Genomic DNA, 27963 nt, shown 5'->3' with positions numbered 1-27963 from the left:
TTCATATGAAATTATTTAATTCACAAATGTATACACTGTTTCTTAAAACAACCATGGTGAAAAAAATCTTACCAACTCTGAACTGGTTGCATTGATGTAAATCATCTTTTTTAGCTTCGTTTACACTAGGACGTCAATTTCTCCAGTAATGCCTCTATTCCTTTTACATTTTTATTCAGTTTCAACTTTGGGACAAGCTTTTTCAGTTCTTTTTTGACGGTGTTTGCCACTTTTTGATCGGTGCTCCGGAGAAGGCTACAAGAAACAGGAAAAAAACTAATGATGTCAAAGGTCAGCATATAGGTCATAGGAAAAGAAGCTGTCCATATAAGTAAACAATACCTATTTAGGAAGAATATAGTTCAGGGCGGATTCTAGTACCTCCTATTAGAAAAAGAAGTAAAACTTTCCGTAAAGCGTGAAACACCAAGTGAGAACACACCCAACACAGGATAAGTCAGACTGCAAGGAACTGCAGATCCTTGCCCAGAGCAGGCTCAGCCATGGGCTCAGATCGGGCTGCTCAGGGCTTCACCCAGTCGGGGCATGAAACCCCCCAGGCTGGAGAAGGCCCAACCTCCCTGGGCCCCAGCCCCACCGCTGGGTTGTCCTCGTGGGGAAAAGTCTTCACCTTATCTCCAGCCTGAGCCTCTCGTGTTTCAGCCTGTGCGGCTGCCTCTTGTCCTCCTGCCACGCACCTCTGTGAGAAGTCTGGCTGAGTCTCCTCCATCCCCTCCTGTTGGTGCCAGGGATGCTGCTGGGTGCCCCCAAAGCCATCCCTTCTCCCAGCTGAACCAGCCCTGGTACCACAGCCTCTCCTCCTAGGCCAAGGGCTCCAGCACATGGCTATGTTGGTCACACTCCATTAAACTGGCTCCAGTTGTTGACACCTTTCTTGTAATGGGGTTCATAAAACTGCATGTAGTGAAGTACATCTAATACACATCAAGTACTTTCACTATTACACTTCCATGCTTCATTTAGTGCAGGACTACAGAGCCTCACGAGTCCTGTTCTTGTTTAGATACTACTTTTGGAAAATAAACAGGCTTTCCCAGGTAACTTTTCTTCCTCAGAAACAAAGAAATTCATCATAAGCTGTAAAATACTAATAGAAAAGAAAAAGCTTCTGCACTATCCAGATCAACCTAGGCAGTGTTCACCCTCCCCTTCCTTTGAGCAATAGTGAAAAGTCCTTGGATTACAACACAAAATCAACAGAGGTAATGCCACAACGAATTTGCTGCTTCAAAAATCAGTGAACACTGCCTAAAAAATCTTAACGTCTTTGACAGCCAATGTGTGCAATTCAGAACAGAATTACAAGTTGCACTGTCATACAAATAAACTAAGACTGGAAACAAACTGTAACACCCATGTACTGGTGCCAGGCAGGCTCCATGATACTGCAAGTCTTTAAAATCCTTAGGATTCTTCCAAACAGCTCCCAAATTTGCAGCTACCTAAAAGTGCATTTCTCGCCTACTTTTTAAATAAGAATTAGACATGGCAAGCCGAACTGAGTAAGACACAAAAGGAATTAATGTAGCTTAAGATGAGATTTAAATTTTGTCTCCTTAGGACTCCAAATCCTGTGCAGGATGGCAACACCATAGGCTGGATGGCAACACCATAGATGGGATGCCCATCTGACAACACCACTATTTTCAGCTACTTTATTTCTATGACTATGACTAACAACTTCTAGCAGCAAATTCTGTTACACTTTTAGCTGCGACAGTCCTATTTAATCAAGAGACCTTCTTTAAAACTGAATTCAACATGGGTGAGGGTTGTACTTTTTCAGTTTTTCTGAGAGTCATGTACCCCTGACAACAGCAAGAAAGTCATGAGCGCTGAGAAAGGATGTGCTGAACACATTGGTACTTAACGTGGAGAGATTCACATGGTTCACCACCAGGGATAAAGAGCATACAAAGCAGCAAGCCACTCTGCACTACTTTTCATGTTTTTCTAAAAAGAAATTGCATCTGCTAACAGCTATGTGTGTAAACCTGTTTTCAAACTCTTGGTATCCACAGGTATTTCAAGACAACATATTTTTAATATAGAACATCTACATGTGTGAATGCAGACGAAAGACCAACACAGTTGTTTGCGTTTTTAAATTATTGTTCTGAAAGTTCTTCTAAGATCTGGTAAGCAGGCACCTATGTATTTTGTGGACATAAAAATATAACTTTTACAGGTTACAGAGACGACATATGGAAACCTGTAAGACAGTGTGTTTTTATTTTCTACTCTGATGTAATTCACCATTGACAAATTAAAAATATTGAGGAGTGGTCAGATGTAGAAAAACATAAATAGAGATCATCTGTGACATTCAAGTACTTACAACACTTCATTCGCACTAATCTGGACTGTAGTATCTGCAAAGAGCCCTCTCATTGCCTTAGGACACTTCAACCTTGTACTAGGTCAGAATCAGGACCTGGATTCTTTTATAAAGATCAAATTAAAAGCAAAGAAGGCAAGAAGGCAATGAAAGGAGACAGCCCAGAGGATACCAGGTAACTAAGCAATCAAGCATATGCAATGAACTGCTCGTAACTGGCTAATAACCTTAAATGACTGAAGAGCCAAAAATCTTCAAACGGACCGATTGAGTAATTTGGATTTTCAGATCTGCACATAAGTGACAGATGGCTTCCGAAAGCCAACAACAAAACAAAAATCAATCATAGCTTCTGGGAGAACTGGCAGCGTCTGAAAATTACATCTGTCTTCTTTATGACAAAATAAGTCTGAATATTTTTTTTAAATGAGAAGGTTTTTAAAAACTCAACAATTATTTTCACTTTAAAAAAATAATTATCTGTACCAGACTAAATTAAATTTATATTGCTGTACAATTTAGGTAACCTCTTGACTTCAATGCATGCAGTTAAACAAAGATGAGATTAATTACTGTATGTTAGTGAGGTAAGCACTTGTCATATGAAATGGAACAAAAGCAGTTGGTTATGTTTGTGCGTTCTCAGCTGCCTAAACAAAAGGGCATCATGGCTAAAGAGTCATCAAAACAAGTTTAAACTACAAAGGATTCAGATTGAATTAAAACTAAAACCCAAACCAACACTAAAAACAACACTCCAGCAAAACCCAAAACACTTCTCCCCCATACTTTTATCTCTCTTTCGTGTTAGGTGAGTTTCAGTATTAGTGAAAAATGTTTGACTGCCAATCTGGGATATCATCTCCCCTGCTTGTTAACAAAGCACACTTGTCAAAGCTCCACCCTGTAGTGCTATGAGTTAATAGCACAGAGAGAGAAAGATTTACATTCCTCATAGACTTTTTCCGTAAAATATTCAGCTCCTGTGCTAGCTTTTGCTAATAAGCAATTACTGGTTTCCTGCTTTTTCTGTAAGTCTTCAAAACCTATAAAGAGACTGTCGTCATGATGACAGCCAAACTGTTATTGAAGTGTTATACATGGAAAAAATTTCACTAATTTCCTTTCAACTTTATTCGGACAATCAAAATAGCCTAGTAGATAAACAAGCAAGACCACATGTTCAGCTTTGAGTTAGAGGAAAAGAGTCCATGCATTAATACACTGTCTGTGAACAAGCCTTTCTAACAAATCTCTACTGAACATCTGTGTGCAGGATCAGATAACCTAAAGGCATTAAATGCATTTATTGAATTCTAAAGGCCTGTTATGAGAGGCAAAGAAAAATTGTTATCATTTTAGCAGCTGAACAATCTTAACAGGCAGATCCATACGACTACTACAATGCTGTGTAAACTGGTTTCGTATCTGGATTACAACTACTCTTCTACTACTGATTCTTCTCACCAGTGCTCTGAATGATAATGACTAAAAGTCAGAATTAAATTCAGATTTCTTAGTGAAAACAGCTTTTGATTCAAAAAGAGCTCTTGCAAAAGAGCACGGAAGTCAAAGTAGCCTCATTCTAAAATCATAAAGAGCAGAGATGTAAAGCAAACATCAAGGAGTCTAAAGTAACCTTAGGAGAGGCAGACACAGGTCTGAAAGGAGGGAGGAGAGGTTTTTATTTTTCAAAATCATATTGTCTGTTTGAATTGTTTGCTGATTTTGGCTCAGTGGAAGTCTTTATGAGGAACCAGCAGTGCAATGCTGACCCAGAAGTTCCAGAACACAGACCACACACTTCGTGCTAAAGACAAAACCTTGGGTTTCTGTGACCTGACACTGACAGGTAGTTACAAAGTGAAAACACCAATGATTAACACAGCTGTTCACATTTGATAAAACAAAACGATAATGTTAGTCCGATTCCTGTAAGGTCCTTTTGATCTTACTAGTTGCACAGTTCACTGCTTCGAACTTGTGAGCCAGCTGGCTCATCATAATCCTTTGCATGGTCTATTCTTTTGCATGGTCTATTCCAAACACTTTCCTACTTCAGTATGAGACATACTTAGGCTCCATAATGAAGGCACCAACACAAAGCAATAAGTTACCAAAAAAAAAAAAAATCTGGATTCTTGTGTGCTGCCATCAACGACACGTACTTCAGAGTTAATTATTTTAACATACCTATTTGCTCTTTCGAGAATTTTGTGCTTGTAAAACAAGAAATTAACACTGGAACCTAATCAGAAATAGCCATGGACCTTACATACCAACAAAGAATAATGGCACCTCGATTTACTTCTGCCCAGGTCTTCATATTCTCAATACCAACACGTTCCACCAATGTTCTTCCAAAGCAAACTGTAAAATGTGGGAAAGGGGCAGGGAGAAGAAAAAAATCAGACAGTATCTTTATACAAAAAGCCTGTTAAAAGTTCATTGCAGTTGTGATTTAATCAAATAGTTTTTAGCAACCAAGTATGCACAAAGTTTTGCTGTCTCAAAATAACTGATTATTCAATAACAAAGAACACCTTTACAGATGTTTGACTACTTTGAAGTACTGCTCGAAATTAGACAATAGCAGCACCGTGTGAGTTTACTAGTATAAAGCAGGCAAACTTGCTGTTTCTTTTTTAAAAGGGTGTCCAAGACTATTCATGTCTTAAAGAAGGCATCCACTCCAAAGAAAGAACATGGCAAGAATGTCACCAATACAAGAGATAATTATACGCAATACATTAATACGCACACACCTCTGCTGAAAAATGCTGTGTTTTTAAGCATCTAAGTCTACAACTGAAGAAAAAAAATTTGCACAGATGAAGTTACTTAAAACTTCAGAGCTAATCCTTTATTGATGCATAAGAACCACTAGGAATCTTGTTTCTTTCAGCTGTACTGATGCTACAGGGCTCTAACTCCTCAGTAGCTTTGAAAGCCTAAGATGACTTGCAGTTAAATTACACTAATGGCATAGACGAAAGAACCTAGGCTGACCTCAAGTCCCCAGCTGAATCTGAAGAACTGAACTTCAGGAAAACTGCTTTTACAACTTCTATGCTGAGCAAACTTATCAGTAAGCAACCCAAAAAAACCCACTCAAGCCCAACAAACTCCAGCCTCCAAACAAACAACAAAACTTTTTTTCACGGTCACTTCTGATAGAATTCCATCTGAAGAACAGGTCAGTTTTTATTCAGCTTATTCCCTAAGTGACAACAACTTTGGCTTTTTTAATGCCAATTCCATACACTCAGAGCAACAATTCTGAATGGCACACTCTCTGGAGGAAACAAAGAAATCATAAGGAACTCGTCTTTAAACAAGGAAGCTTGTGTTTAAAAAGGGAATTGCACAATGTTAGCAGAAATAAATCCAGGTAACTATCAACATCTCAGGCTAGTCTCCGGACACTCCTACAATTTCCCCTTTGGACATTTTTAATCATCCACTTGAGAAGCAGCAAACAGTCACCTTTCAGAAACATTTAATAAAGCCCAACTAACTCTTATTTTTAAAGGAAACAGCCGATACCTTCTACAGGAAGAAGAAGAAAAGAAAAAGAAAAGTTTAACAAGGTCTCATAATTCTACAAAGAAACCCGCCCCTACACACAGATAAGTTCCCTCCAGATTATGCTATGTCACCCCCACCTCCCTTCATTTTTTTAGGTTTTTGTACGAGAAAAAAAGTAATCTCTATTAGGATATGGTGATTCCCACAACAAGATTCTACAGTTATGTAATAAAATAAGTTTAAAAGCTAAATTAAGATGAGAACATCTGTGCCCAATCTCTGTCTTCTGGGATATAAAAGAGCAAAGATGTCCTATTTTTGTGCATGAATTATTGTAGTAACAGTCACGAAGCATTGACCCAGCAGCACTAATGAACACAGTAAAGATTACAGTTTGGCTTGCAAGCACTAATGAAACAAGTCTTCCTGTTACAAAGACTTTACTTTTTCTATTACTATCCTTTAAATTGCTGTGTAATTTAGCAAAGCTATGAAGACATTTTAAGCACAAATGAACCCTATCCCAAACTCACAGTAAACCCCCAGAGAAAAAAAAAACAACATACCAGTACTTGCTTTGCAGAAAAAGCGAATGTACCCTTCACATTATCTTTACGTAACAGCTCACAATAGCAAAAAGATAGAAGCAATAAGCTTACAGGATAGAACAAGTTTTCCATATATTACCACATTCAAAGAAATAAATGCAGCAATCTTATTTTAGTTCAGATAACTGATTACTTTGAAGTCATAATTTGATCAAATAACGCTGATTTTCCAACATACCTTCTTTTCCACTCTCTCTTATTTTTTCATCTTGCTCTAGTAACCATTTCAAGACTAGATGGCCTGCTGGATGCTCTGCAATGTGAAGCTTTAAGAGGAAAAAACAAACAAAACCAAACCAAATTATTTAATGATGATGTTTCAGAATGCAGTTACATGTCTGTTCACAAATATTCCTGCTTGCTTTATGCACTCTGCCATGAGATACCACATCACACTAATCCATTTAGTCATCACCTATGCAAATATCAACAAGTTTGATGCAAGTATGTGAATACTTATTTAAACTGACCGGTTTATTTTTTACTGCCTTCCCCAAAACATCTGACTTTCAGGAATATAAACCATATCAACCAACATTTTATCCACCCTCACGGACTTCATGCTTCCTGAGCTGAATCTCTTGGTCTAGCTGCCTCTACAGGAACTTCCAGACTTTCCACAGTTTTACAGCCTTGAAAACTCACTACAGTATGGTCCAAAGAAAATCACAGAAAACATGAGTAGTTCATGTAAAATTTTGTAAAAGGCGTATGTAAAAGAAGAGGAAAGAGAGCAAATTCAGCACAACTACCAAAATCTGGAGGGCATCTATCTTAAATACAGTATAAAAAGCATTTTTGATTTTCTAGTCTACAGATACACATCTGACTGAGCTTAACTCAACAGAATAGAGGGGAACACTTTGAAGAGAAGGTCACAATGTAAAGACAAACAGCTATTATCTAAGATCTCTCCTTGCACAGAGATATGCATACCTGAAAGCTAAGAGACCCTATTATTCTCAGTGTAAACAGTCAAATGAACTATAAAAAAATTACTAACTGCTTGATTGCATAATGATAACATTAAAAGAAACAAGATTGTCAGCTGTCTTCTCACAAAGTGTTTAAAGCAGTTCTGAAGATTCAAGATCAGGAAGTATCTTGCTCTACAACTAGATAAAATGCTGGCTCAAGCCTTCATCACTCCAGATTCAATAATAAGCTATGAAAGGAAAATGTCAGAAAACAGAGATCACATCCAATGCATAACTGCTATCAGGGCAGTACGCTGACACCTTACGTAAAGGAAAAAGTGAGCAGACTTCATTTTAGTAATACAAAATAAGTAAACGCTCTGCAAGTTCTCAGCACCTTGTCCTCTGTTACCTTACCTGCCCATCACGGCCACCTGGAACAAGCTCTTCTGCTGCTAAATTAGCGATTGCATCTAGTGCGGGCTGAATGTCACCAAGAGATGTTCTTAAGATGTCAGCAACCAAGACAAAGGTAGCTTTGTCTGTCACTACTTCTTGGGTATGTTCTTGCAAATATTCTAGCAGAGGTGAGGAAATGGCTTCCAGGAGTTCGCGGCGGCGGAGTTCTGTATTCTTCTTACTGAAGAAAGAGACATCACGTTACTGTGGAAGACTTGCTCTGTATGCACAGCAAGCAACAAGGAATTCAGAATATATACGCTATTTGAGACAGTTATAAATTAATGGAATATCAAAATAAAGCACTCTTCTTCCCTCTGTTTCACATACAATTACACGCACATTGCACACACATTTTAAGAACACATGGAGAACGTGTACAGCATTTAAAGCTGACTGCCAGTAAACCTTACAGAGTTTTTTTTGTTAACAATGATAATATAACTTCTGTTTATTTTCTATTCATTCTGTTATCTCAACTACTGAGATGTATTTCTTTAACAGCTCTCTAATAATCTAAAATTGCTCCTTCTTCAAAAGCTGATAAGCATTAATGTGAATACCATAGACTGAATTAAAATCAACAATTTCCACTTTTATTGCTAAATTTTGAGATACACTGTTATGCAACTCAAAAAACCAATAACGCATATTAAAAAAAAATCTGCTATGCCAAATTTGATATATCGAGTTTAAACAAAGAACACATTGCAATTTTTGCCCTTTACAAAGAGGGAAAACTGCTGATCACAAATACATTGCTGGTCACCATCAACATCAAACTTTAAACAAAAAATGCAAAAATAAGGACTACAGATTAACATATCTAATAATACTTATGCATTATTTATATAAATCTACATTACTTAAATATATTATGAAGAAAAGCTGAAATAAAATTGATCGTGACAAATTGCATGAACTCTTCTGGACTGTAAAAACAACTTAACCTTCATATCCGAGTTACCTATGGGCATTTCCATCTCCCTGTTGTAGAAGTGTGATGATTTCTCGAACAAAATGTGCAGGGTCTCTAGGACTTAGCAAGTACAACAAGACCTTCTTTCCATACTTGTTGTTTATTATATTGGGCAAAGAAGCATTTATTTCCTGTAAAAATAAAGAAACAGCAACAAAACATTAATGAAATAGTTTTGAGCCATCAGTAATTACTGATTACATTTCAAAACCAAAGCTTAGGAAAGGAAAACTCCGTACTATGAATAAGATTCATATCTGCTTCTGAAATGAAACAAAAAACTCCAATCAGAATGAAAGGTTGGAGAAGCGAGTGAACTAAAAAAATATTAAGGTTTAAAATGTGTTCATCAGATGCATCAATGACACTGATTACAAAATACTGCAAGAGGGCAGGATTTGTTTTCACCGATACACCTAAGTACAAAGAATACATATTCTAGTACATATACACTGTACAAATATAACCTCAGTAGTAGTCGTAACACCAGCAGACCAGACACACAAAGGCCACATCACCTAACAGTAATCACTGACACCGTGCTGATTTTCAAGGGAGTGTACATAAGTACCTAGACAGCAACGTCAGTCCATGGGAAGGAAAAGTTCATCTTAAACTGTTCACAGAACATTCATAAAGAAAAATTAAGTTTCAATAACAGAATAAAGCTGACTTCTGCTCGGAGTGTTTTTTGAGGTTATCTGAGCATTATCAGAAAACACTGGGCATTCCCCAGAGGTTAGTTTTTGGCTACGAGTAACCTCTTTGTAAGTTACAGAGTGGGCGCCCCATACATACACCTGTGCACTAACACAGCTGAGGAAGTAATGCATTAATCTGCAGGGCAGTTTTCTTGCTTATAGAAGCATGCTGCTACATTCAGATGGAAACACCTATGTTAGCCCATGTGTACTCAAATTTTTGTCAGCTTCTCAACCGATGCCCTTTCACAGAGCAACATGGATTTTATACAAGTTCCAAGCACCTCTGAAGAATCCCAAATACCATCCAGATACTCGTGACCATTATGATAATCCATTTCTGGCAACTTTTAATATACGTATAAAATTTATGATTACTAAAGCAAAGGAGGGCTGTAGAGAACACTCTGGGCACTTTCAGCACTTTCTGCAGGCCATAGCCCTTAAAAACCCTTTTCTCCACCATGAAAATCCTCCCAGCAACAGCCAGAAAAACATTAATTATTAATATGGGGCATGGTCAGTTATCTTTGAGGGGAAGAGGAACACAGAAAGGTGGCTGGAAGCTGGCAGGAAACCGTAAGACAACATTCTTATTTCAAAAACATTGCTTAAACCTAGACGAAAGTGAGTTTTGGCAAACTGAGATGAACACCAGCTTGATGCAGCACCGTAATAATGAATAAAAACTTGTTTCTGTAACCTTCATGCTCCAGGTATGGGGGGGTGGGGGGGTGGGATGTGGGGAGGGAACCTTTTCTGAGGAAAAAAAATCCAAAGCAAAATCACGTTCTCTCTTCTCAGCGTGCACGTTCAGATTCAGATGTATGTGAAGTTCATTTATCAATTAAATGGATGACAAAAGTGCTTAGACATTTCAAAACTTAAAACAGGTAAAGAAAATACTTAATTTAGTATAAACACAAAAGTCATCGGTACTTTGAAACCAACTTATAACACAGACATTTGCATAAAAGATAATAGGCAAATTTTTCTTTAAATCCTCCAAAAGTGTATTTCCCCCCACCAAGTCCATGATCCTGATGAATTACAGGATTTGGTCACTTTCAGTGCCAGAACTGTAAGAAAGTACCAGCAGAAACTCTAAATGACACAGGCATGCTGTCTCTTGTTGGTAACATCTGCTCAGCTCCTTAGCACTGCCTGCTTGGAGTTCTCAAGAGAGAGAGCGATTTCCCACGAAAATCTGCCCAAATCCTGACATACGCCAAACTCACAATGTACATTTCCAATCACACACAAAGGTTTAAAGCACCAAACACATTCTTTGGTTCCAGATTAAGACTCCGTGGAGCTGAGAAATGGTGAGAAGACTTTCCTCGAAGGATCGGAGGAGCTTAAAACCTTCCCCCACCTACAAACTGGCAGCCATTCTGCCAATCCACATAACTGACCAGTCTCATAATATTACTAAAAAGAAAGGGACTTGCCTGGACATTGCTTTTTCTGCCCCCTCTCCAAATCTTTATTATTTTCCTTGCATTCCTTAAGCTAAATTTTACTTTGGACAGAAGAATAATTCATGTAAGTTGATTTAGAAATCTAACTGCTCTTTATGATAATTTTAAGGGTTGGATTCTGCTATAGAGTATGCTTCAATGCTTGATTTCTAGATTTCTTCCACTTCATCCTCTACTACTAGTTTTCATTCACCATGTGAAGAGCATGTTTTGACCTTATTTGAGATTTCTTTCCTTTTCCCTGACATCCTTCCCCTGTTCCCAACCTCATATAAACCCAGATGGGCCAATTCCGTACGCGTGAAGGCCACTCTTCCTTATTCTCCTTTACTATTCTGTCCAGATTGATGCCTAAACAGTAAGCACTCCATTATCTTTGATCTCAGATGGTGTAAGAACACAGATGATTCAGGAATTAATGACACCTTGGAAGCTCAGCTGAAGTCAAACACAGTATCTGAACTAAGAAACCCTCCAGAAAGGAGGGTGCTTGTAGTGCTGTGCAGCCACACCTCAATGATCTACCAAGGCAGCTCTAACCTCTCAGGGTTTATTTGCTTGGAACTTGCCCAGAAGTTGTTAGGTTGCAGACCGGCTCTGGAAACAAAACCCAGCTGTCATTACAGCTAACATACCCGAGAAACAAAAGCCATCTCCACACTGGGATGCTTTCCTCTCCACATCCATCTGAGAGGGACACTTAGGGTGAAACCTCCACACCAGGGTACCAAAACCCAATTTGTCCCTATATAAAGTTGCTCAATGGAAGAACTGCTCATATTTTTTAAAGCAAGCTTCATCAAAATCACTTTCTCCTCATATTCCACCTCCACATGCAAAGTATTTCCCTCATCTTTACCTCCCTGCCACTGCCTCTCAACCCATAGGACGGGCGGTACTTACTATAAGCACATTACAACCTATACATCAACGTTAATTATCCTGCTTGCATGAAAATTAACTGTGTGCACTATGAAGCCTATTTTGTCAGTGTGAAAACATAACTTCATGGTAATTTACATATTAAAACATCTTAGAAGCAATAAAATTTGCATGTAAACATAGTCTTAAGTATAAACACTTTATGAAACCCTATTAAGTAATTTTTGGAAGGAAGGTGGAGAAATGGGGCATTCCAAAAGGAAACAGATACAGACTAGATCATACTACACTTACTGTTCATTTTGCAATTCATTGTAGGTGAAGCAAAACAGCTAGAGTGCTCTCCTGTTTCAGACCTCTATCTGTATCCGTTTTTGAAGCAAGATAAAAATATTACGCGGACTTTATCCAGAACGTTGTAATTTATTTCTCAACATATTAAGTAAAAATATCAAGCTTGGAGAATTAATGCCACTCAATGTTTTCAGCATCCAACCAAAAGTCTCCAAGTACTTTTTCTTGTTTGAAGTCATGGTGTACTATATTCAGGCCTGTTGTCAGGTTCCTGAAAGTTCACTATAGTTTATCTTGAAGTATCACTTTCTGAGATGCTACTTCCGCAAAAGAAAAGAGCTAAATGGGCTAACAACCTTTCTTACAGTAGGGAGTTTGCACAATAAGGACATTCTAGGCACGGATATTTTTGACATTTTAGGTTTGCCTGTAAAACAGATAAGGTGACATCCTCATTCTAAACTTTTCCAACTTAATCTCTTAAATACTAGCAGAGCGCAAGCTTCTGTGACAAAGACATTGACTTTAAAGAGATTCCAGTCATCCATTATCCAGAATGAACATGTATAAAAAGGGTAATTCTCAGCAAACACTGAATCTAGTTTAGAAACTAACTAAAAAAAGAACAATCCTAAAGAGAACATATGAAAGTGCTGAGGTCTTCTCTGAAAAGCAAAAAATAATCATGATACACAAATATAATGAAACAGAAAAGACAGAAAGGAATTAAATGGTTTGAAAAAAGCAGATGGATCCCTATTATCCTCCTACACCCTGACAAACACACTGACACTATTTAGTACACTATTTTAGGAAAAATTCAATTACTTACTGACATAATTAACTGTTTCACAAGTTTAGTATCATCGATGCAATCAAATGCTGCCAGCAAGACCAGATGAGAAAATTCACCCTGCAAAGATGAGACGTCAGAAACCACATGAAGTCAAGTTCTATGAATATACTAATTGACTTAGAATCAACATTTGTGAGAGTTTGTCTCAAACATGACACAAGTCATAGGCAAATTCTGTCTACCATCACAGAACGAGGCAGGCCCAACATGTAGGCTCTCTCTGAAAGCAAGGCTTGTTAAGAGAATCGTGTTATTAAAACAAAGATAGATTAAGTTGATCTACCGCTTTATCACATTCAAGCCATTAACCTAACCCTACCGTATAATCATCATTTGAAATCACAGGATTTGCCTTCCGGGAACATTACATACAGACTTTACTTCTGTAGTGGATTTGCTTAAAATTGAGATAAGTCACATACTGTGTTTTTGGAGATCATGCCTCTGCAATGAGCTATACAGTCTCTACTGCACTACTGGAGAGCATGTCTCTAGCACACTCAAAAGGGCACAACCCAACTCACTTGTATGTCAGTGAAACTACAGCAAAGTGAAGCCAGACCTTCAGTGCTCCAGAGTTCCTTTAGCTATTATTTACCAACTGTCTCATATTTCTGGATATTTTATAAAATGTAACAACTTATTTATTCCAGTACCAGAAAATTAAGGAGAGAAACGTTACTTAGACCAGTAGCCTCCAAAGTAGGATGCACAAGACAATCCGTTGTGTTGCAGGAAGAAAATATTTTTTGTACCGCTAATAAATATATAAAAATAACCACTGGTTATCTTTATCTCATCCTTTTAAAATTACCGTTTCTGTATACATTTTACCATGTATACTAGTACAGTAGCACATGTACATAATTCATACACAGTATACAAATACTGGGGATGCATGCTCAAGGTTGTGTTATCAAAAAAAGTTTGGAGACCACTGATTAAGACCATGTCAACTATTAGTAAACAGAATATTACAGCAACCAGGAAAGGAAGAAGTTTAAAAAGAAAAAAAAAAATCTTTTCCTTCACAGCTGCTGTTTTGCCCTGCACTATGAAATCTGGTTGCAACCGTTACTCTGTTGGTGCTCTGCAGTCCCCAAACATACATGTTTGGCAGTCACAGAGACTTCTTCCACTGTACGTCACTTCAGCATTAATTCATTTTGAAGCTTCCTGACTTAAAAACCCAAAACAATTACTGAGCATCTTATAAGAAATATGGACATTCAAATGGCCCTTCCAATGACATCCCACACACAACTTAATTTTTGTTCCTCTTCTGTGTACATGTTATTTTATTCCCAAACAAGGAGAATTAACCAACGAGCCATATGAAGGTGCAATATAAAGCTGGGCTCACAAAAAAAAAAGTAGGAAAATATTTAGGACTTAATTAACTCAGCTACTTTAAGAAGGACAGTAGTGCATGTAGCGTCCACAATGAAGCTTCTCAGTATGTCTCTATTCCATAAAATTAAATATATTTCATATTAGCTAATACATCACTGCTATTTTAAACCTAGTTTTATATAAGATCTCATATTTGTTCCAGTACCAAAGCCCATTCAAATTAGCCTCTATTAAATCACTTGTGTTTCAGAGACTATGAAATAAGTGGTTAATGAACACTCACCGTTGCTATTTTTTCAATATATGTCTTCATGGTTTTCATAATTACTTTTCTGTCCTATCCAGAAGGAAAGAAAAAACAAGTGATTCTGAATAACTAAACTGTTCAAAAATATAACCTTCAATTTGCTTACTAAAGCAAAGGCTATTTACCTAATTCTCATATTTGTACTATTAGTCAACACCTAGAAAAAGCGCGAAGAGTTAAACCTGAACTGTGAAAAGACTTAATTCCAGGGAGCTTCTGTGATATGTTTACAAGTCCAGCCCACCAATGGAAGATGCCAAGAAGAGCAACTTCAAAAAAACCCAAAACCCAACCAAACCACCACATATGTTCACCTGTATCTTGTTCACTAATTACAGAAGAATGCATTTCAACTCTCCATTTGGAAAGAAACTTATTCAACAGGACCTGAAACTTTAAAGTAGCAAGGACTCTAACCTGTTGCAAAACCCCTTTACTAGCAAAAGTTTCCTCAGTGCTTGTACTTCTGGCTCTCTCAATCACTGCTCAGTCTTCTCTAGACCCATTACCATCCCTAGATCCTAGTAACTCCGTATTTTTTTTCTGCACTCTTTAACAAGCAGATTATTTTCATAAGTCACCTTTTTCTTCCTTTTTCTTTCTTTTTTTTTTTTATACAGGAAAAGATAGGAGGCATTACAATATTACCAAGAGATGTTGGCATACGTTACACCCAAAGTAATTCAGGATACTGTATCAGCAGAAGAAACTAAAACACAGTTCCTACAACATTTTCTAAGTTTTGGCATTCCAAAGCCAAACATTGTTCCACATGATGACAACTTTATTGTTCTCTCCCTACTGCCAGTTTCATTAAGAAATCTGCGGGATGAATCAACGGCCAACAATCTTCAAATGGAAAAGCTTTATGTATCATCTCCAAGAACTCTGCTAAAAATAAAAGGAGATGCATCCGCTATTAAAAATTCTAATAAAAGCATTTGATTCACAAAAACCTACTGGGTAAAGTGGGGCCACTTTTTAACCTTGTTCTCAAATACTTAACTGCATGAAAATGTGCAGTGGCAGAAAGACCCATGTGAGCAATCATACCCCCAGTCTCAGGCTAGACTACTACTAAAGAGGACTGGGCAGACAGAAACCAAACAGTACCTTGGGAGTACCATGCCATAAGCAGTGCATCGCTACTCGGGCTCCATCATGAGTGTGGGCCAAGTAGATGACAGCCTCTCTGATAGCTTCTATCATTTCCTGGGGAAGAAAAGGTGATAAAGCAAAAAGGTGAAAGAAGGCCTGAGAAATCCCAAGGCGGGTGGGCAAGGGCATGAAAGGATTTTTTTTTTGTCTGCCCGCAACACTACAGAGAGAATCACCGGCTCTACAGAACCACTCTCATTGCCCTGACCTCTGAAAAAGGCCTCAAAAGGAGTTCAAAAGATTGTAAATGACATAAGCTTTCTCCCCTCAAAACTACACTGTTCATCATATTCATCCTATGAAATCAGAACTTGTCAGCTGTCCTATTACATAAAATTCAAGCAAAGGTGCTCAGAACTGCAACAGAAATTAGAGGAGACAAGCCAACCATTCATTTAGGGGAAAAAAAAAAAAGAAAAAATCTTTAAAGGTAATACAATTTATTTATACATACACAGTATTTAGCCAGCAAGAAGAACTAAATGGTTATTTAAGCACCAGGTGATACTATAAATCAGATTACAAGATTCAGCTTTTGAATTTCAGCTTAGTCTTTATATCAAAGGAATGAGGTTCTGAAGCCATCTGACAATAACACCATCAGCCAAAAAAGAAAAACCAAACAAACCCAAAAAACCCCCACCCTCCCCGATTACTACATACTACTTCTGTTATTACCTGATAGATTTCACTGACATGAAGTTCCCACCTATCTCTCTTTCTATTCCCAGCTTCTTGTCACTCCCTACTCAAAGGTTCCAAGCATTCTACCATTTCTTTAGAAACTGCTCAGTCACAACATGCTTTGTCTCACTAGCTAGACAGGCAGGAATAGATCTACAAGAGGGGGTTCCAAACCCCAAAGAGAATATCCATATGCTACCAAGTCTGCACAAAAACCAAGCAAAGAGGAAGAGATAAGCCCTTACTCCCCTGATTCACACAAGACCATGAATCCAGAAGCACTCTCTGACAAAGCACTACATGCAGCCATGCACATGAACGTTTAATTAGGTAAGACCTGGACTCAAAATAGGCCACAAATAGTCCACCTCACCACCCTTAGCTTTGGGTTTGTTAACAGTAGCAAGGAAGAGTTCAGGAGTGCAGTCAGGCAGAAGCAGGTAAGAGACAGCAAGTCTAGAAGCTCCACCTGGCCTGGAATGAGATGGTGCTGAACTGCAGAAGTAGGGGGAGGCTGATGGACACAGCTTGAAGAGAGGTGAATTCCAACAACAGCTTACATAACGTCACATCACACAGATGGATTAGGCCTAGTTTTTGCAAGAATGGCTGGAGTAAAGTGGAAATTAATACAAACACAATGATACAAGCCATATGTTTGGTTCAGGAGCAGGCAGAAAAAGTTATGGCTGCTGGCAGAAGGGCCCAACGTGATTGTATTTTTGTCAAGAGTTTTTTGTACAATAGCGAGAAGCGTTTAAGAAACTACATGCCGGAAAGCTAAACTACTGAAAGCAATGTCCCTGGCTTTAATTATTTCCCAGCTACCGAGAAAGACCGCTTAGCATGGAGACAGGAAAACACCACAGTCATTCTATTAGACTAATTTTTTTTAATTCAAATATCACAAACACTATTGCTTTACTGTGAAAGTTCACTGTGACTGTAAATCTCCATCGACCACTACTCCCCAGTCATCCACCTGGAACCGCCAGATGCGTAAAACTCTACAAAATTTAACGTGTATTTTTATCTGGTTACCTTACAACACTTTCATGACAAGATTAAAAACATTCCACTGAAAGGCAAAAGACAACAAAACCCAAAACATACTTACGGATCTTTGTTTTGGAAGAGCATAAGTGAAAAAGTCCAGAAATACTTTATGTACCAGTGAGTGCTTTATCACAGCCTCTCTGTATTTGGGAAGAGGAAAACAAAAAAAAGTCCCCCACAAATAATAGTTTTAACATAAGCTAGCAATACTTCATTTGTACGTAAAAGAGAGAAAGTTAGGCAGTGTGCTGTGCAGAAAACACATAGTCATTCTGGATTAGATGTTTAGCATTTACAATACGTGGAAGATTGTACCAAAACTTAGATTCTAAAACCTAGCAAAGTATTTTCTCCAAAAGACCACCGAAGGAGCTTATCCAGTAATGCCTTATGGAACACCAACATACTGTGGGATTTCTACCTATTGTTTGACTGGGGCGGGGGACACCTTAGTTTATAGAAGTGGAGCTCAAAATTAAGACAAGATATTCCTTATGACACTTTGGACAAACCCATAGTTACTTACTATACAATTCAGCAACATTACAGCTTAAAAGAGCATCAATATCACTGTCATATGAGCTTAAAAAAGTATCAATACTACTGTCTGTCTGTATGACAGAAAGAAAAAAGTTCGTGCCAGATTGTCAAACCTTAAAATCAACTTTCGTCCTTACTTTTGTGCCATTGGTGTAAGAATCTGTTTCATTTCATCCAAGATGGCCTCTCTCTTCTCAGGCTGCGCTTCTAACACCTTATCCAGTGTTGGGACAACTGGTGTCTGAAATGAATGCAGAATCAGAGGTTTAATTGTTGCCAGTAAGTATCAGAGTTCATAGAAAATTAGAGTCTTTAGTCCCTTTTCAATCAAAACTCATGAACAATATCACAAACAAAATTATTTTTCTGCAAAACTAACATTTTACAGTTCTAAAAATAAAAAGCTTGTTTACTTTGTGTATGTCAGAAGCTGTACACTTAAGTTTCTACAACTCAAATATTCATCATTAGCAAACAAAAGCTGGTCTGAACTGGTTTTTGCCAGTTATAATCACCTCTTCATGAGACTGCTAAGCACACAGTAAAATACACAAAATTCCCATTGTATTAAGGAACTCCTGAGCTAAGCATAAACCCTGCATGACTGTATGCATACGTCAGAGAGCAACACAGCAACATGTCAATGAACTGAGAAGTTAACCAAGGCCCAGGAAACTCCAATTCAAGAATAGTAGAGAGAAGGAATATACACCATATACCTTAAACACAGAAGTACTTCCTGGTGTCTCATCTAAATAATTACACCTGTAACTCTTTTACAAGAATTTGTTGTTAGAACAGTCTGATTAGATAGAAAATTACAAGAAATCCATGATGGGGGGTGGAAGTGGAGGGTGAAGAATTGGGGGCAGGAGGGGGAAAAGTGAACCACACATTTCAAAACTCCAAGAAATCCCAAGTCTCGTTAAGGATTCCATCATGATTTCTTAAAAACCCACATACTGTCACGGCTCAGGTTTGCACCGCAATGTAAGACCACTTGAAGCACTAATGCCAAGAACGCCGGAACGATGGAAGCTAACACTGCACTTCGTTTCAGAGGCTGTTCTACTCCCAGTACAAACTGCAGCCCACAAACACAAGAAACATGCCTATTACAGTGTTACAAAATACTTCCCTAAAACTTATAATAACCTATAAAGAAAAAACTACCAATACGGTTCGGAAATGAATGTTAATTTCTTCAACAATTTAAATAGAAATAGTGGGTAAAAGTGTGTTGTGTTGTACACCGGGATGCAAAAGTCACTCTAGTGTAGTTAATAATTGCATAAAACAATTTTGTACTTTGTAGCAAAGAAAAATAATTGTTCCTCTAACGCAAACCAACTTTCTAAGTCAGCAAGAAGGAAAAACAGAAGCCAAAGCAAAGCAGGTTCTACGTTTTAAAAAGGTTCCCATTGCCTAGTGAGGACCTACATCTAAATGGTTTCAACAGAGTTCGGACTCAAGTCCTATAATCTCCATGGGAAAAGAAAACAAAGCCAAAAATTAAGCTTAAATGGCATACTGTATATACATACAGGAACATTCTGTCCACATTCAGTTCTCACGAGACAGAAGTTCTGACACAAAAGGTATCGACACCATTAATGGGTAATTAAGCCTAAATCCTGTCTCAGCAAGAATGACCACTTCAGGCTAGAAACTATTACACTACAACTGCAACAATATGATAATAGACTGTCTTTGATAAGCAGAGCTACTTCATACATGAATATATTTTATATAGTTCAAACTGGAAAAACACAACAATTTCTGAAATGTGTAAGTAATCATAACATTTAAACACGCTAAACTAGGCTACATTTGGACACCTGACAAAGAAATTTAATCAAAAGAAATAGTAGATAAGATAGGCAAGGTATTATTGACACAATACATTAGATGCTGAAACAGCTTAAGATTAGAAAGTATTGAAATGTCACCTTGTAAACCTGGAAAGTGTTCCCATATAGCTCTTCTGTCAGCATATTCCTCTGCTCCAGAATGGCTTTGTCGTTATATGCATATTCCACTACAGCAGATGCTTCGGCATGTCGGAGCATTTTTTTCACATGGCCCTTAAAACTTTTTATTATTTCTGCAACTTGTGGTTTTGTCCTGTGTCACAGGGAAGAACAGACAGCAAGAGCTAAAACTTTAGGGATAAGTTTTAGCATAGAAATAGTTTTATTTTTGGAAGTACATTTAGGTCATAAGTTTTAGCACAGAAACCAGGAAATATATGCATCTGGATCAGTCTTATGGCATTTACAAAAACATGGTGAGAAAGACAGGAATCTGGAGAAAATATAAGGCATTTTGAGGGAAAGACAAGAAACCAGTGGATAAATTCTACATAATAAAGGGTGTCTTCCTGAAACACTAAGCCAAGAAAATTTTTAAAAGCTAGGTTTTTTGTACAAAGCAAAGATCAACTTCGAGCATATATTTGCACTTTTTTTGAAGCAGGTTTTCCTTAATGTGTACAGCTTTAGCTTTATTTTTTGCAAAATGAAAACTGCTGTTAGCAATATCAGGCACTCTCCTGTCTTGTCACCCTTAGAAAGATGTTTCCAGAGATGTATTTTTTTTTATTCACGATTGATGCACTATAGATTAATAGCAGTGTTTATACTGGAAATGAAACAATACAACACAACTAAGCAAATTCACTTCATACTCACCCATACATAAGAAACTTCTTCACAATATTTCTGGAATATTTTGACTTGCTCAACTCTACTAGGCTATCTAGAAGAAGGGAAAAACATTCAGATGGTTTGCTTTTTCACTACATTAACTCTATGAAACAAGATGCCATGAATTAAATAAAGAGCTCACTAGGAATGATGCATCAGTTCAGAAGAAAGTGACAAATACTCTGGAGAAAATATTGCTCATTTTAATGCATCCCAACAACAATACATAATTGTTAGGTAGAATGTAAATAGGAAGAAAGTACCTTTCAGTTCTTCAAATGTCTCTTGCCTTTGCTTCTCATTACCATACTGAATAAAGCACTGGATCACTCGAGTTGAATCATGTGCAAAAGCCAGCTACAGGACAGAGATATTTCATTATCCTAAGCTGTTCAAATTAATTTTAACGCTTTTGGTCTCTGATGTAGTTTTATGCCACATGTAGCACGTAATGCCAATTACAAAAGTAGTTACCTGTTTATAACAAATTAAGTTTTAAGGGTTTCTACTGCTTTGTAAGTACTCTATCGAACAAAATATAGGCAGTACTTGCAGTTGCTGACAATAAATGACATGCATCAAGGCATTAACACTGAAAGAGAACCATGAAACGGTATCTTCTTTTCTCTCATCTTCTTAGTGATTTCAGAGCAAGTGTGATTGTCACACAGTTCCACTTCAGCATGGAATACCAAGAATGACTCTAAAATCCAACATGTATTTCACTGCAAATTTATACATTTCAAGAATTAAGTGGAAAGATTGTTTCATATAGTTAAGTATCAGGACATCAGCTTCCCTAAAAGAAAGCTGCAAAGCAACAGTTGTAATTTATCAAAACTCTGAGCGGCTGTTTTTGAATTTCGGTTAACACAGAATTTCACTGGAGCTGCTTGGCAAAGAGAGCCTTACAAAAGTCAGCTGATAGACAAAGCACTACTGTCCTGAAAGCCAGGTGCCAAATGCAGCCTCTCAACCCTGTTTTCATTCTTTTTTACTCTTTTTAAAAAAAACCCTGTAGCTCTTAGAAAAACAAGTTAGTCCTATATTATTAAAGGTTCATTTATATTTCACCATTCTTTAAAGAAGTTTTCGTGAATTTGTGCACCATGGCGTTAGTTTTTCTTACACTTTTAATTTTTCCATGAAGAAGCTTCTGTAGCTCATTCATTAGCTTTTCTCGCTTCTCCTTATCGCATTTCTTCCTACAAGCAAATAAAAAAAAAGTAAAATAATCTTAACTGAGGAAGCAGCCTTTTTGTAGTATGATTCACTGAGATCTATAAAGCAAGACAGTACAACATGAAATTAAGCTAGCTCCTGCTAATCCAAATTTACATTGTCATCCATTAAACCTGTAGACAGATGTAGTTAAGCAGTTTCATTCCTAGAAACCAAATCAGATTTCCACACTTCAAAATTATTCTTTTCTGATTAACAATATTATTAAAAAGAACATAAACTCAAATCTTACAGCCAAAACTCCAAAGCACAGATGCATAGAGCAAGTAAAATAAACTCCTCCTTCTGACGAGGGGCCCCAGTTCTAGAATTACACCTGCCCACAGACAGTATACAAACCTCCACAAAAAACTCATGCAGTGATCCCACCGCAAGATCAGGCTGAATCAGGACATGGTCTACGCTTCAGGATTCAAAAAACAAGACAACACCTTAAGCATTTACTCACAAATTTTAGCCTAAAATACAATTGAGCTCAATCCAGACATTTCTAGTACCGTGGGTCACCACACTCTGCTTGAACCATCTACAGAATTGCATGTAATGTTATCATCCACCTATGGAGTTTCACTGTGGAAATACAGTTTCATATAATTACAAAAGGGGAAAGAGAGTCTTCTTGGAACTTATGACTAAAAGCCAACGGAATAAAAGGAAAAAAAAAAATCATTATTACCTTCTGACACTTTCCCATATTTGCTTTGATTTTACAATTATGTCATAATTACTTTTATCATTAAGTTGTCTGGTCTGCTTTAACTCCTTCCTTTTCTTTTTGAAGTCGTTCCACTTTGGCTTCTTAGAATCTGACTCTGAAGACAAAAATAAATACATTTTCTATAGTCAATAAAAAAGGAGCAATGGAATCCTTTATCAGTATAAACTGTGGCAGCTGTATGACTTGAATTGCTAATAATTCAGGAATTTTGCCTGCAGTTACCCAGCCAGCTAATATGAAAGCGTAAATACTTAGTGAATATGTTAAGCTAGTAATTTCCATTCCTAGAATACTGGAAGAACAAAGAAAACAAGAATTTTTCCTCAAAGTTCTGTCAAAGGATGCATTGCAAACCTCTCAACAGCTGAATCCAGATGCACCTAGCAGCCTGTGACTGCCTCAGGTTAATTCTTCCTTTTTAATTCATCCTCTATGCATACATACCTTTTACCTCTCTCAAAAGAGCCCTAACTCAAAGATATGTATCTGAAATCTCAGAGAAAGGAAAAAAATAAAGCCTTTTTACATCTTTTTATTCAGTCAAATTCCTTAAGCATGGGATTTTACTACAACAGCTCTAAACTGCCACACAACAAACTCAGTTAATGTAACTCTATACAAAGTGCCACAAACGAATTATGGTATTTCAAGTATTTCATTTGTTTTATTCAGACCTTGACAAAACCCATCATCTTATATTGCATGGTTTCACAGAAGCAAGTCATGCTATTACTTCTACATGGAACACTAAAGACCCAGCTTTAAATTTTTAGACCTTAAAGCACAACTTGCTGGTATTCAGCAGCATGCACTTAACTGTCTTACCCATCCAAAAACCATGCTGTCTTTCTACAAAGTGTATTCGCGATTTTTTTTCTATCATTCTCCTAAATAGTGACAAGCAAAAGCAGTAACATTTTGCTTTGAGAGCAGTGCCACTGTGCAATACACAGCAGCTTTCAGCTAGTCTTATAAACAACGACTGAAGGTTTGTTTCTGGTTGTGTTTTAGTTTGTTGTTTTTCTAAAGCAGCTTAATACAAACATTCTGTTACTACTAAATTTCCAGACATATAGTCCATATTCATGCAAAACCGTTCTGCAAACTTGCAATAACAGCAAGAATAAAATACTCAACACCTTCTACTAGCCTTCAAACAATTAACATTTTTCTGTAGAACTTCAGAATCCCTCACGTAAGACTCCACTTCTCATTTCACAGTGCTGTTTAACTGTCCCAGTAGATCTTTGCTTCAGAGCAGAGAAGGAACATGAAGTTCTCATGTACCAGAAACAAAGCCAAAAAGAAATCCATTTAGCAGTGATAAAACCAGACATTTATCTTCCCTCTCTGTACAAACACAAAAATCAACTGTAAAATGTATTTTCCAAATTTGTGTGAAAACAGCCAGTTTCAAGCTAGCCACTTAATACTGTCATTAAAATAATCAGAGCTTTATGATGACATACCGATTATTTAAATTTGCTACAGCATCTTTACTTTGGACTTCGAGGAAAATTTGTGACTGCTGATTCTCATGACTGGCCACAAGCTTAGTCAGGTGAAGTAGATTTTTCCACAACAAAGATTAAATGTGAAGTAAACTTTGAGTCATTCAGCCAATTTGGAAAGGTGCTAACAAGGCAGGGGGGGAAAGGAAGACCTAAACGAACAATGTGTTTCCCAAAACCTATTTTCCATTGATATCCAGGCTTAAAAATCTGCTCACCTCTCTCTTCACCATCCTGGAGCTTCCTCTTCTTTGCAACCTTTTCTGATTGCTGTTTATTCTTGAATTGTTTGACACTAGCTCTTCCAGGTCTTAACTGTCCTTTCACAAATTTCTTCGAAATGGATTTAGGCTTTCCCTCCTCATCTCCTTTGTTAAGAAGTTTCTTTGGTGGACCTGAGCCTATTAACAACAAAACAAAAATTAAAATGTTATACTACAGCTAATGTTTCTTCAAAATAACAAAGTATTACCATAACAAGAATTAAACTACTTTGTAGTAACAATTATATATATATATAAATAATCCTCACATGCTTCTCAGAGCCAGCGTTTTTAATGCAGTCCCCAGGTGTCCCAGTTTTCCCTAGGCGTTATTTTCAAGGCAGCCATATAATGGCCCAGGCAATTTAGAATAATCCTTCTTATAAGAGTTTCACCATCCCTGACATTAAAGCCATCAGTCCCCAAATCATCTCTTCAGTTTATAGTCAGAGCTGTTTCAACATTGTGTGTTTTGACATCACGTGTTCTAAGCAGAAGAGAGCAAAACACTGAAAGGTATCTTCTCGATCCTAACCCACAGCACTTCGCACACCCTACCTTCAGCTCTCAAATCAACTTTTTCTTAATGTGGGAAAGCAAGTCTAGAAAAAAAAAGTTAACAGCTTCAAATTTTTAATTGAAAGAGTACTTTAGGTCAATCAAATATAGCTGAAGGGCTTGCAATGCAACCTATTTAAAGCATTTCAGTGTTATTTTTTTCCAGGTTATTTGATCATACAGTCAGTACAGTTTTGAATGTGAGATAGCACCATAGAACAACTGAGGTTGGCAGGGACCTCTGGAGGTCATCTAGTCCAACCTCCTGCTCAATCAAAGCCAGCCAAAGCTGGTTGCCCAGGACTGTGTTCAGGCAGCTTTTGACCATCGCCAAGGTGGGACTCCACCACTTCCCTGGGCAATCTGTGCCAGTGCTCCAGCACCCTCACAGTAAAGAAGTTTTTCCTGATGTTCACAGGAAACCTCCCACGTTTCAGTCTGTGCCCTTTGCCTCTGGTCCTATCACTGGTCACCACTGAGAAGAGCCTGGGTCTGTCTTTGCACCCTAGTATTTGTACACACTGACAAGATCCCACTCAGCCTTCTCTTGTTCAGGCTGAGCCGGCACAGCTCTTCTCAGCCTTTCCTCATAGGAGAGATGCCCCAGTCCCTTCAACATGCCACAGGCCCTTTGCTGGGCTCTCTCCAGTATGTCCATGTCTCTCTTTTATTGGGGAGCCCAGAACTGGACACAGCACCCCACGTGGAGCCCCACCAGTGCTGAGGAGAGGGCAAGGACCACCTCCTTCCACCTGTTGGCAGCATTCCAAATGCAGCACAGGATCCAACCAGCCACCTTTGCCACAAGGGCACATTGCTGGCTCGTGTTCAATTTTGTGACTGGCAGGAGCCCCAGGACCTTTTCTGTAAAGCTGCTTTCCCCCAGCATGTACTGGTGCATGGGGTTGTTCCCTGCCCTCCCACCAGGCACAGAACTTTGCACTTCCCCTTGTTGAACTTTATGAGGTTCCTGTCCGCCCACTTCTCCAGCCCGCTGAGGTCCCTCTGGATGTCAGCACAACCTCTGGAGTGCCAGTCACTCCTTCCAGCTCTGCGTCACTGGTAGACTTCCTGATGGTACACTCTGCCCCATCATCCAGATCATCAATGAAGCTATTGAACAGGATTGGACCCAGTACTCACTCCTGGTGTACACTGCTAGTTACCTGCCTCCAACTAGATTTTGTGACACTGATTACTACTCTCTGGGCCCAGTCATTCAGCCAGTTTTCAATCTACCTCACCATATGCTCATCCAGTCCATAACTCATCAGCACCTCTGCAAAGATCTTATGTCAGACACTGCCAAAAGCCTTACTGAAGTCCAGGCAGATAACATCCACTTCTCTTCCCAACATACAGCCGGCAGTGCAATTTTTCACTAAGCTGGGTCCTGTTTTTCATAAGATACCTGTCCCATTGTCTTTTGCCTGATGGATTGAGGGGTTTGTGTCTGGCTAGCTAAGCCAAGTTATTTAGCTTGTATCAGCAATGCCTGCCTTACTAACGGCTCTGCCCTTGAGTAAGAACTGAAAGACTGGTAGAAGAGGAACATCCTGCCCCAAAAGGCGCTACAAGATGGATGAGTGCCCCAGACACATGAAGTCAGTAACTTTACACAGAAACAAAGGGAAGAGTAAACACAGCGAGGGGAGATCGCAACCAAAAAGACAGAAAGACTAACCGACAGACAGACACCCCCCTGCCTGCCAAGGAGCATGAGTGCTAACTTATAAGGAAAGTAAGCTAATTTAAATATGACTAACCAATAGCAGAAAAGATGGTAATTACTAATCAATAAGCATAAATTTAGGTGGAGTTTTACTAACCACATAACAAGGTAAGTACTTTGTAACTCGTTGCATTGTGGTGTGTTAGCTTTGTGGAATTATCATCTAGCACCCGTCTTTGAGCAAAGATGAAATAAAATACCTCTAACCTAGTGCACATTGGCATATTGCACACTGAGTGTCAGACGCTGTTTTTAGGATAACATTCACTCAACTACCAAGCTAGCCATTGCATAACATAAGTCTACCAAGATAAAAACGAAGTTCAAGCATGCCTGTGCACAATAATCACTCAGCCTAGATCCCTTACAGGGAGCCTTTGCCTTCTTACCATTATCTTTTTTGAATTTCCTTTTCCCGTGTGGCGCTTTTCCACGAGATGCGTTTCCACTCTTCCCCACGAACGTCTTTTTACCCTTGGTCTCCATTGTGGCAACGCTGCAAATGGAGGGAGACACAGCATTACCGAACCACCGTGGCTCCCTCGGTAGCGATGTGAGGAAAGGACAGACCGCGCCTCCCTGAACACCGGGTAACACCGTATTAAACCCTTCTCCGTGGCGCTCGCCCGTCCCTACGCCGGCACCGCAGGACCAGAAGCGGCCCACAGGGCGGCCAGCATGGAGGCTCAGCGAGGCAAGACCGCAGTCCACCGGGCCCGGACGGCCGCGGCCCCACTCCCGCTCCCGCGGGATCCTCAGGCCAGGCCCAGCGACACCGCCCGGGAGGACGCAGCACCTCGCCGGCCGGCAGCGGGAGGTAGGGGTGCTCCGCCGGAAACCTTCCCCCCACCCGCCGCGACCCCCACCGCGCACCACCGGCCCCGCTGCTCACCGCACACGTGCCTTCCCCGCCCGCGCTTTGCGGCCCTCTCCGGCGGGCGCGGCTCCCCATTGGCCCGCCCGGCCGCTGCCGCGCGACACTGCCGAAGCGGATTACCGTAAAGCGCAGCGGGCAGAGCGCCGCGTTCCTCCCGCGGCGTCCCCTCCCCGGCCCTCGGCGGCGGGTGCCTTG

At 38.9% G+C, this 27963-nt stretch overlaps 1 protein-coding gene across 1 annotated transcript; it reads right to left on the bottom strand.

Moving 5' to 3' along the window:
* On the bottom strand, positions 1 to 27795 carry PUM3 (pumilio RNA binding family member 3). The gene is made up of 18 exons (XM_086479615.1): positions 27784 to 27795; positions 27281 to 27387; positions 24557 to 24739; positions 22786 to 22921; positions 21997 to 22072; positions 21131 to 21224; positions 20853 to 20919; positions 20112 to 20286; positions 18300 to 18403; positions 17684 to 17762; positions 15838 to 15936; positions 14701 to 14754; positions 13041 to 13121; positions 8839 to 8981; positions 7830 to 8052; positions 6674 to 6761; positions 4639 to 4729; positions 1 to 255 (listed from the first exon to the last, which is right to left on the bottom strand). The coding sequence occupies exons 2-18, from the start codon at positions 27375 to 27377 to the stop codon at positions 126 to 128; spliced, it is 1920 nt and encodes a 639-aa protein (XP_086335741.1). The 5' UTR covers positions 27378 to 27387; positions 27784 to 27795; the 3' UTR covers positions 1 to 125.
* Between the last annotated feature and the right edge of the window lie 168 nt (positions 27796 to 27963).

Source organism: Leptosomus discolor, chromosome Z, assembly GCF_034619465.1.
Source record: "Leptosomus discolor isolate bLepDis1 chromosome Z, bLepDis1.hap2, whole genome shotgun sequence".
In the NCBI taxonomy this organism is placed as follows: Eukaryota; Metazoa; Chordata; class Aves; order Leptosomiformes; family Leptosomidae; genus Leptosomus; species Leptosomus discolor.
Note: the sequence above shows the minus strand (reverse complement) of the source record. Positions and strands in the feature narration are given on the sequence as shown.

What these genes read in the sequence shown, in the direction of transcription:
- PUM3 (XM_086479615.1), bottom strand. Translation starts at nt 27,377, where the DNA reads ATGGAGACCAAGGGTAAAAAGACGTTCGTGGGGAAGAGTGGAAACGCA. An exon ending in ACACTTTCCAGGTTTACAAG is followed by an intron (nt 18,404 to 20,111) that starts GTGACATTTCAA and finishes CATTCATTTCAG; the next exon opens with ACACCAGTTGTCCCAACACT. An exon ending in CTCTTCCAAAACAAAGATCC is followed by an intron (nt 15,937 to 17,683) that starts GTAAGTATGTTT and finishes TTTCTTCCCCAG; the next exon opens with GAAATGATAGAAGCTATCAG.